This window comes from Octopus bimaculoides, chromosome 13 (genome assembly GCF_046866305.1).
Source record: "Octopus bimaculoides isolate indiv1 chromosome 13, ASM4686630v1, whole genome shotgun sequence".
Taxonomy (NCBI): Eukaryota; Metazoa; Mollusca; class Cephalopoda; order Octopoda; family Octopodidae; genus Octopus; species Octopus bimaculoides.
The window spans coordinates 44,613,151-44,624,769 of NC_142940.1; the positions used below are offsets into that span (position 1 = coordinate 44,613,151).

General features: G+C 36.4%; 1 protein-coding gene across 1 annotated transcript in view; it reads left to right on the forward strand.

The window, feature by feature from the left end:
- LOC149132905 (trans-1,2-dihydrobenzene-1,2-diol dehydrogenase-like) overlaps positions 1–8,378 on the forward strand; it is a 13,042-nt gene extending 4,664 nt beyond the window's left edge. The window contains exons 2-7 of the mRNA XM_089361680.1: positions 1,152–1,263; positions 2,034–2,197; positions 4,721–4,970; positions 6,044–6,168; positions 6,420–6,570; positions 7,465–8,378. Coding sequence (XP_089217806.1) covers positions 1,152–1,263; positions 2,034–2,197; positions 4,721–4,970; positions 6,044–6,168; positions 6,420–6,570; positions 7,465–7,580 — 918 coding nt within the window. The 3' untranslated portion in view covers positions 7,581–8,378. The remainder of the gene's footprint in view (positions 1–1,151; positions 1,264–2,033; positions 2,198–4,720; positions 4,971–6,043; positions 6,169–6,419; positions 6,571–7,464) is intronic.
- Positions 8,379–11,619: the final 3,241 nt, after the last annotated feature.

The window sequence follows — 11,619 nt, forward strand, 5'->3', positions numbered from 1 at the left end:
TGATTTAGACACAAGTCCAACAATATTGAGGGGTGGAGGCTTAGCCTGTACCATCTGCTCCAGTACTTGACTGGTACTTCATTTCATCATCCCTAAAAAACTGAAATACGGAATTTGAACTCAGAACGCAAGGAGTCGGAAGAAATACCACGGGGCTCTAAAGATTCTACCACTTCGTCGCCCTAATAATAATAATAATAGTGAGAATGACGACTAATTTGAAGATTCCCAAGAGTGTCAGTATTTAGTTTGTGCTCTTTATATTCTAAGTTCAAATCATGACGTGGTCAAATTTGACTTTCATCCCCGGGTTCTGTAACATATAGTACCAGTTAAGTAGTACTGGGCGGAATTGATATATTCCATTATTCTTGTTCGCCCAAATTTCAGATCGTTTGGCTATGTCAGAGACAGTTATTTCTAAGAAAAATGAATTGGCGGAATCATTAGAACGTCAAAAATATACCTAGTGGTACTGCTTCCGGGTCTTTCGGTTCTGCGTTTAAATCCTGCTGAGGACGAATTTGCGTTTCATCCTTTTTGTAGTCGATAAATTACACAACCAATCAAGTGTAAAGATCGATGTAATCAACTACCGTGGAGGCGCAATGGCCCAGTGGTTAGGGCAGCGGACTCGCGGTCATAGGACCGCGGTTTCGATTCCCAGACCAGGCGTTGTGAGTGTTTATTGAGCGAAAACACTTAAGCTCCACGAGGCTCCGGCAGGAGATGGCGGCGAACCCTGCTGTACTCTTCCACCACAACTTCCCGTTTCTTTTGTACCTGTATTTCAAAGGGCCAGCCTTGTCACACTGTTACGCTGAATATCCCCGAGAACTACGTTAAGGGTGCACGTGTCTGTGGAATGCTCAGCCACTTGCACGTTAATTTCACGAGCAGGCTGTTCCGTTGATCGGATCAACTGGAACCCTCGACGTCGTAAACGACGGAGTGCCAACAACAACAATCTACTTCCACCCTCATCTCAAAATCACTGACTTCGTATCTAAGAAGTTACTAACAGTCGATTTAGAAAGCCTTATTTATTTGCATACCTCAAACATTAAAATTATATAACTATCAACATTGCAATTACATATACTGCACAATAAAACTCTGTTGCACATGACATTATTTTGCTTTTCATTTAGATAACTGCAGTGGTGTCCAAATCTTTAGAGAAAGCTAAGAAACTTGCCGATGAATTTAAAATACCAAATGTGTACACCAGTTATGAAGAATTTGCCAAAGATCCCAACATAGGTATGAAAAATATTTAGCCTAAATCCGATTGTAAACTTTGTATATTATTTTGTAAACATTTTAGGTCTTTTAATTTATTTCATTTAATTTTGGTCTTACACAAACTCAATTTTTACAACTGTTACTATAATGTCTTGTACTGGACGACAAATAATAGACCAAGAAATGTATAGTTCGTGACAGTAAGTTCAACTCGTTCATGTATCACATGAACCAGATGACACTGGATTAAAAAAAAATCTGGATAGCTGTGTTCACCTCCTTCCAAATAAGAGAAATAAACATGAAAATTTAAATAAGACGATAATAAGCATTATCATTGTGAACAATAATGATTCTAATGATAATAGAATATGAATAGATATGACAACTATTCTCGCAAAATTAAAGAAATTAATTGTTCACTTACAAATATATGCACACATACGAAGAGGTGTTGAAAAATTTCTGGTTTTAGGGGTGTCGTAAAAGGCTTGGTTGGAGGCCCAACCCTCCGATTTACAGAACTTAGAAAAACTGAAGGTCCGCTACAATAAGTGTGTGAATTTGAGAGGGGAATATGTTGAATAAAATCAAAATTAACTGACCCTCCTGTATTTTTTTTATTTTTATCCAAAGCCAACAAAGTTTCGGCACCCCATAGTATACACACACACGCAAAATAGACACGTGTAAATATAAAAAAAATATTTCTATATATCACACTTGAATTATACAAATGCATTACTTTGACAGCAAAAAAAACTAATATAATTTCGTTTTACCCATAGATCTTGTGTACATTTCATCGGTCAACATTTTCCATCATCCTCTTTCCATTCTTATGCTGAACAATGGTAAACCTGTTCTATGTGAGAAAACCTGTGGTTGTAACACGAAGCAGACAGAAGAAATGATTGAACTTGCAAAGTCAAAGAAATTATTTTTCATGGAGGTATGTCTTTTAACTCTAAAATGGTGTATGTTGGAACGTTGCTGTTCTTTGAAAAGACATCATCCCTAATAAAAAGGATCCATAATCTAAAACGTTCCGGTCTTGATCATCCCTTTTTTTCCCCCTCAGAGATGGTTTTTATCTGATACAACATTATCTGGTACATCTTACCTATCTTAAGGTACTGAGGTGTTATCTAGCACGATTTAGCTTCCATTTCTAGCAGGCTGAGGAACTATGAAAGACAATGGTTCTCAACTATTTCCCCTCGTAATTTTTTTCACTCTATTTCAAAATTCCACTCACTACTGTAAACTACAAATTAAGAAGTATTCCAAAGTATTCTAGGACATTATAAATGATTTTTTAAAGAAAGATTCTAGCCAATAAGAAAGCTGTGCTTTTTTCTTTGTCATTTCATGGCTAGATAAGGAAATGCTTAAAAGGTAACAATGCATTCAATTTTAACTTCTAGTTTATTCTTTTTTTAGTTCGGTATAACAAGTCTGTTTTGGCAATTTCTCTCTATCCCCGATCACCTTCCACAGCTCAATACCTTTATCATTCTTTTTAACTAATTCCATTTATGCCTTATTTAACAATTGGCATATCATAGTCTCACCATCTTCACCCCAGAATTTCCCTTCAACCACATCCTTCTACTCGCTCGCCCGGTTTACTTTGTCATCCTCCGCGTCCGCATACAGAACGCAAGCGAAACAAACAGGGGAAGGGGAACCATATCTACATCATGTATGCTTGCATTTCTGTTCTGTTTTGTTGTTGGAGGGGAATGGGTAGGTTTGGTGTCTGCATGGGGAGGATGTGGTGAAAAGGGAGAGGTGGGTACTGGGCGGGTTGGGGTTCACAAGTACTTTCCTTTCTTTTTCTTTTTTTGCTCTTCCCGGTTGTTTCCCATTCCCTATCTTCTAATATTGGAGTTTCTTTTTCTACTTCTTGTATCCTCTCTTGTGGTGTTGGCTGTCGCTCTTCTACCATTTTGGGTGGTGGAGGGCAGTTCGCTCTTATATGGCCTATCTGGTCACATTTAAAACAGCGAGGAATCCTGCCCTCCTCCCACACTTTCAGGCTCAAATCACCGATCCACAAGTTTTCCGCTAATCCTTCCAACGTCTCCATACTAGCCTGTACAGTCATTTCAATAATCTTTCCTTTCCATGCTGTACCATCTGTCACTTCAGCTTGTAAAACCGTGACTTCCTTCTCCTTTTCTATGAGGAGGGCCGCCACAACCCAAGCCTCATCAATTTCTGGTGGAACCCCTTCAACTTTTATTTTTGCTATCCTCTTACCCATAAAGGACGGTAAGAGGACTGTTTTATTAGTTTTTAATATTTTGGCTGCATTGGCTACCGCTTTATCTACCGTTCTATAATGCACAATTGCAGTTCCATATTTGCTTCCTCTGGCCAAATAGATGATATCGGGCCAGACCACCACTAGTGCCTTATCAATCTCACTTTCCTCCACATGATCCACTCTCCCTTTTTAAATTTTCGTCCATCCTTTTGATAGCTCTGACCAGTTCCTCCTCTGAAGAGGACAATTCTGTTTCACTGGGGTCCGAACATACACGACTCCCACTCGCCATCTCTCAGTATTACCGAGAGACGGCACAACTCAAAAACCGCTGCAAACGCAGCTCAAACAAATACACAATATAGTAAAACAAGCTCGAACAACTCACAGAGACGAAATACCGCTAAGCATTTCGCCCGGTGTGCTAACGTTTCTGCCAGCTCGCCGCCTTTTAATAGATTAAATAATAAACAAACTGCAAGCTACAATGTATACATAATCTGTCATCATACTTCATTGAATATTTGTTGCCATTTCTCTTTCTTTCTAACCCAGGTTAGACCCCTATCATAGAGAACTGCGATGTTGGCATATGGTAACGTCGGGCGATGAAGTAAAGTCGAACACTTGAAATAATGCCTTCATTGAAGTATAAATTTAAAGAATATTGTAAGATTTTTTGTGGATGTGACTGGTTGGTAAAGGAACGGTGAGAGTAGAAGGTTGTACTTCGGGCGTAATAAAATATCGTTGCATTGACGATAAAAGAAGAAAATTAAATGTCACAAGACAAAATAAAAACGAGAAAGTAAGAAAAGAAGGCAGTTTCCATTATTAAGCGTATTGGTTTTAAATGGATTTGAAATTATAAATTTATAATATAAATTTATAATATAAATTTATAATAGAGGTAAAATAGAATTATACGTTTAGTAATGTGCTTTATCTGTGAAAACTTGGCAAGTGTTTTGAAAGGCTGTACAGCGGATTTACTAGAAACAGAGGTGGGCAACGTAGTGGTAAAATATTAAAGATCGCAACACAGAATAACATGATGAAAAGTAACAGAAATAAGATATGTTTATTATGTTTCTTTCAACATTCTCTTGTATGTTTTTATACATAAGTTCATTTCTTTCATTCTTATTCCTTGCTTTAACATTTTTTCTTTCCTTTTTTTCAACATAAATGCTTTCTCCTTAGGCTTTGTGGTCTAACTTCTCCCCAGCTTATAAAGCTCTTAAAGAAATAATTGATTCTGGAACCATAGGACAGATACGCTACATGGATGCAGCTTTCTTTACGGCTGCCTTTTCATTTGAATTTGTATCTCGGCATTCTTTGGGCGGAGGAGGTCTCTTGTGTTGTTCTGTGTATTTAATATGGCTTTCAAAATTCATATTTAGACAAGAACCGGAGACAATTATTGCTGTTGGAACGATTGCTGACACAGGTAAGTGTATCTTTAACAAAGATTCATGTTACTTCAGTGCCTCCCATGGAGGTTTTGATAATTTTGTGAGCTATAAGGTAATAGAAAAACAGAGTCATGAGAAAGAGAGAGAGGGGAGAGGGAATTATATACATCTACATGCGGTTATTAGTAACGAGGAGCATGCGCCCTTTTATGTCATGAATAATCTAAGGCATATTTTTGTTTCCAGAGCGCTTACAATAAATCAAGGGAAAAATGAAGTTACTACAGAACGAGAATATTCGCTAATGAAAGTAAAGCAAATAGAGAACATTAGAATGCCGGTTAGATGTTATAAGATAGGTGCGAGAATTTAAAACCGCTCACAATTAAGTCGCAAAGCTATGCAAATAAAGCTTTAGGATCAGAAATAATTTAGTTTAAAGACATTATTTTTCTCAACTCGTATTAATAAAAACCGTTTACCCACCCGAGTGATAAATCATCTAGGTGAGGATATTATCATTTCAGTTTAATATAGGCATAAGGCCTGAAACTTGGAGGAAAGCTGTCAGCCGATTTTGAAATATGCGCTCGAGAGAACGGTCGTTACTCTTGCTCCCTTATTAGCTACGGAACTGCGCAAACAGCTCCTGCCTTTGAGTTTATATTAATAATGAACGTGAGCAAGGTATCACTATTAACTACTCAAGCGAATCAGGTGTTAATAGGCGTGAGAGCGGTTAACAGTATCTAATGTAAATACAAGGCAAATAGCTACGTATACTGCTAAATAATGGAGGCCCTGCAGTATACAGAGCTTTGTCTGATCAGACCTGTACGTGCATTATATAGTTATTTCACTTATCCTTTGTTTTTAATGCCATCAACGTTGCTTAATTTTGATGTTTTGTGTGAGCACCGACCTCACTTAGTTTTCCCTTTTTGCATTATTAGTCAAATTGTGTCAAACATGAGGAAAACACAGACGATGATGATGATGATGATATTCAGCTTAAAGGTTCCTAGTTGTGTGATTTCTATGTTATGATTGCGTTCATGTGTAAAAAGGAGAACTAAGAAATGTTGTTTTGTTGTTTCATTTTGGAAAGGTGTCGATCAATCTGCCAATATCATTCTGACTTATAAGGATGGTGCTAGAGCCTCTTTGTCTTATAATCTTGATATAGACGGAAGACGGGACGTGTTTATTTATGGAACTAAAGGTAAAATTTATGTAAGTAATCATTTCATTTAAAGATAAATAATTTCAAAATTATACTTATCGTTAGTTAATCCAAGATTGAAGTTTTATTATTATAACCATTATTTAGATCTATAAGATAAAAAAGAACATTTAGAGAAGACAACTATTTATTCAATTTATTAATGGAATTATTACACTGACTCCAACATATATAACGTTAATAGTCAAGAAATTAAACCAAACTGTCTTAATGTATGTAACACACATTCCTATTTCAACAGATCCCTGATCCATTTTGGTCTCCCACCAAAATCGAAGTGAATGGAGAAGAAAGAGAATTTCCACTACCCAAATCTGATGCTAAGTATTATTACCCCAATAGCCCTGGATTAGCTTATGAGGCTGAAGCTGTTCGCCAGTGTTTTGAGAAAGGTAAGTCTTTGATAAATACTGTCGCTTATATAAACGTGCTTCCATATATTTCGATAACTATTGAAGCTACTACCGATACCGTGGCTCATGATTTGATAATCTATCACTTCTATTGCTTGTAGTAGTTAAATGTGAAGTAATATGAAGTGTGTGGGTATGAACAGTGAAAAAGAACTACTGTTGCTGTGCGTCTCCCCTTTATTAGCTGTTACTACGCTTCATAATCACAGATAGTTGATACACTATGGAACAGGACAATCAATCAAGAAGCCAGTTGTCACAAAGTCTGTTCAGCTTGATATCTAGCTGGTCGAAGACGTGGCTATGAGGTTAAAATGTTCTCTTTGTAAGCATAGTTTCAAGTTCAATAGCACGAGACAGCATCTCTGAAAGTATCTTCCCTTTATGCGAATGTCGACCAACACCTTCCTTGTGGGATTCAGATACTTACTGTGTACGCATATATACGCATGCATGTATATAAATTATACATGCAGTCGACTTTCCAGCGATGTAATTGACCTGCTCACAAAATTGTGTGTGTGTGTGTATTTTGCCAATGTATGTATCAGTAAGAAAACATGGAAACATAGGCAAGAGAAACAGAAAACGCTGTTCTTTCAACAAAGTTCTTTTCAATGTTTACTTTGAATCCAGTCACAGATACTCCCTTGTCAATCCTGGTGAAGGATATGGAATGAAACAGTGATAAGTTCAAGGCAAAAAATATCTATCCAAAAAAAATCTATCCATGCAAACATGAGAGAATATCTCAATACTTTAAAAAATATTTTCTGCTAACATAAATAAACATTGAATTTATCTTCTGTTTTGTATCAAAATATTAAGGTTTTTTGTAATTCCCTTTTACATTTGTCTTTTCTCTCTCTAAAGGTCAGCTGGAATGTCCTGCTCACACTCACTCTGATACTTTGTCAATTATAAAAGTTATTGACGAGGTTCGACGACAACTTGAAGAGACTCATCAGATAAAGACAACCCCTTTGTAAAAAGGAAAAGAGGAAGAGAGACAGAGAGAAAGAGAGTGGGGTATAAAGAAAAGAAAATATTTCCTTACTAAAATTGATGACTGATATTTTACACACACACAAACACATATATATATATGCGTCCATACATGCATGCAAAACATACATGCATGCAAACATACATACATACATACAACCAAGTATACATACATATATATATAATCAAGTATACATACATATATATAACCAAGTATACATGCATATGTATAATCACGTATACATGCATACATATATATAAGCAAGTATACATATATATATATATATATATATATATATATATTAAACTAAGTATACATACATACACACATACATATATATATATGTGTGTTTTCCAGTGTTTACAGACCCAGAACTAATTCTACATTGTTAAACAGAGTTTCTAGTCTTAGAATTACTGCGAAGAAAACGAATACGATAGGAGTCAACTTCAGAAGCAATAACCTCGCTGTTATTATTATCTAAAGAATGGTTAGTGGTAACAAAATTAATGTTAATATTTTCATTAAGCGGATTTGTATTTAACAACTTATTGCTATGCGAAGAGATGATTTGTGAAAGATTTTTTGTGTTAGAAAAGCCTTACATTATCAATGTAAAATTACTTCCGAGTCTGATGTATTTTTTTTATATTGGTAGTTCTTCATCTCAGTTGTCCAAAAGAATATCTAATCATTACTCAACATTTAGGTATATCAATAAACGTAACAATACTGGGTTTAGTAAATTAATCTGGTATCTAAAAGATCATAAACAATTTGATTTGGAATGGAATATTCTCTATTTCTTTAACGTATGACAAAGGTAAATCTTTTCGTTCGCTTTGTAATACTGAAAAGCTTTTTATCCTATTCTCAAAGAATCCCCTTGAAAACACGTTTATAGAACGTGTTTATCGTTGCAAACATTGGCAGAAACATACCTTTAGTTCCTATAAGTGATTTCTACCATTCTATAAAAATTAACCTTTGACTGTCTTCTTACATTACACTTCCACTAAATATATCTACTTCCATTCCTTTAAGCTTTATTCTAATTCACCTATCGCTCTATATCTCTCTACTATTATCTTTCTGCTAATTTCTTTCTCCTCCTCTTTCTATATCTACTAACGGTTTTTTAAAAACTTGATAGCGTACCCTTCATCATATACTCAGTTATCACATTCGGTTAAAATGTCTTATTGATGTGTTTGGTTTCTTTCTTTCTCTGAAAGAACCAGTGATACGTTGGTGGGAAAACCTATAACCCGACTGCGCTTTTTTCATTACACAAACAGCTTATTTTGCCTACACATATATAACGTGTCTCTTGAATTATGATATATTTCACCAGAGTAATCCTCAAAAGCGGCAATACTGTGAAAATTAGTCGCTTGCAATAGCTCTAGTTGTATGTATTATATACAGCCGTTAAACACATGTTTATCTCATTAGGGAGATAAACAATGCACCCCATTGCAAAGATTGTCAAATTTATCGCGAAGAGAAAAAATTAGTTCATACATATCTGCATGTATTTAGGTCATGTTTAGCAAAATTTTTTGCTACTCTCACTGGCGAATGTTTACGACCGTATAGTTCAGGAGTGGGACCAGTGAAACTTGAGAATATTTGGGCCTCAACGTAGCCAACGAACAGGTTCGCATAGTTGGGGCCCATTCTCGTTCCCATGGCCAGTACCGAGAAATGCTGGTAAAAATCACCCGCGAACGAGAAGCAGTTAAGTGAGAGGACAATTTCGGCCAGACGAAGGAGTGTGGCTGTGTCAGGTTGGGGGTTGGGTCGAAGGTCAAGGAAATGTTGGAGTGCACGCAGCTCCTCGTGATGAGGGATCACCGTGTATAGACTCTTGATGTCAAGAGTGAAGAGAAGTTTAGAGGGGCCAGGAAAGAAGGAGAAAGAGTTGAACAAACGAAGAGCATGGCTGGTACACAATCCTTTATTCGGAAATCTAAAATCTGAAAATCCCCCGAAACCGAACTCCTTTTGTGGAGGGTGGAGCACCGTAACCCCACTCTCTCAGGTATGACTGGGCAACACTTGACAGGTTGATCGCTAGTTAAAGCCAAGCGTCAGATATGGCTCAGCACTCGTAGAGAGAAGACGTTCATTTGCTGTTTGCTGTCTTCGTGTTGTTTCTTGTGACTTTGTATATAATTTACACTGAAAATGTCAAAAAGAACTGCAGATACCTCAATGGATAACAGTGAGAGAAAGAAAAGGAAACATTTATCATTATCAGTAATGCAGAAAGTGGAGTTACTACAGAAACTTGATCTTCGTGTGTCTGTATGACGGTTCGGTGAAGAATATGATATTGAAACTAGCACTGTGTATGACTTAAAGAAACAGAAAGACAAATTACTGAAGTTCTATAGTGAGAGTGGTGATCAGAGACTGATGAAAAATAAGAAAGCATTACACAGGGCGAAAAATGAAGATCTTCACAATGTGATGACAGAATGGAATCGAAAGCGAAGAAGGGAACATATGCCACTGGTCATGAAACAAGCTAGAATATATCCTAAAGAATTGAACATTGGAGGAGATTGTCAATATTCAGAAGGTTGGTTGTAGAAATTCAAGAAGCGTCATGGTATAAAATATTTGAAAATCTATGGTGGAAAAACTTCTGCTGATTATGAAACTGCGGAAAATTAGACGAATTTGTCAAGATCGTATCTGATGAAAACCTTTCTTCGGGACAAATTTACAATGCTATTGGGATAGAAACATTCAATTTTTCACAAGTTTGGCGGTTTAATACCCAATATAGCAAAGAAAAACTTTTCCACAGTTCAAATCGGTGTATATTCAATAAACAAAAATGAAAAGAAAATGGAGATTTACGATTGACATAATTTACTAACATAATATTATGTTATTATCATCACATAATGCAACATAATATAATGTAAATATAAATATTATAATCCTACAATTGTTTCAATTCAGACCCTACAACAGACTGAATTGAATATGTTTGTAAGGGTGAGCGTCAATCACTTAAAAAGATATCTAATAACAAAAAAACTAAAATAAATGAAAAATAAATGAATTTATAGGTGCAAGCATGCCTGTGCGGCAAGAAGCTTGGTTCCTAGCGACATGGTTCCGGATTCAGTCCCACTGCGTGGCACCTTGGGCAAGTGTCTTCTACTATAGCCTTGAGCCGACCAAAGTCTTGTGAGTGGATTTGGTAAGCGGAAACTAAAAGATGCCCGTCGTATATGTGTGTGTGTGTGTGTGTGTGTGTGTGTGTGTGTGTGTGTGTGTGTGTGTCTGTCTGACTGTCTGTCTGTGTGTGTGTGTGCGCGCGCGCGCGTGCATGTGTGTATTCAAAGCGGTGCTCCAGCATGGCCGCAGTCAAATGACTGAAACAAGCAAAAGACAAAATAAAATATATTTGTGTTCTTTTAAGAACACAGTCTGTTCTAAGATCTAAAAATCCTGATATATAATTATTGTCAAATATTTCCCTAATAAACACTAATTTTTATAAATTTATTATTGGGTCAGAATTGAAACAATTGTAGGATTATGATATTTATATTATATTATAATAATGATATTATGTTAATAAATTAAAATAAGTCAATCGTAAATCTCCATTTTCCTTTCAATTATGTGCCTGTGTGTGTGTGTGTGTGTGTGTGTGTGTGTGTGTGTGTGTGAGAGTGTGTGTGTGTGTGTGTGGTAAGAAGTTCCCTAGCGCGTGGTTGTAGGTCCAGTCCTACAGCGTGGACTTTATGGATTTGGTAGCGGAAAGCGAAAGCAACGTGTCATATATATATATATATATATATGTATCACCTAACTGGAACAAGCACGCAAAACATCCAGACAGTTCGGTGATACAAGAAAGGGACAACAAAACATCCAAATAGACGATACAAAGAAAACAAAGACGGGTCATTCGGAATTTTCTGTCCTCGGTCGAATTCCAGATTATCTTTGCAATTTCGGCTGGTTATACTCGAGGTTGCTGCAATCTGGCCAGC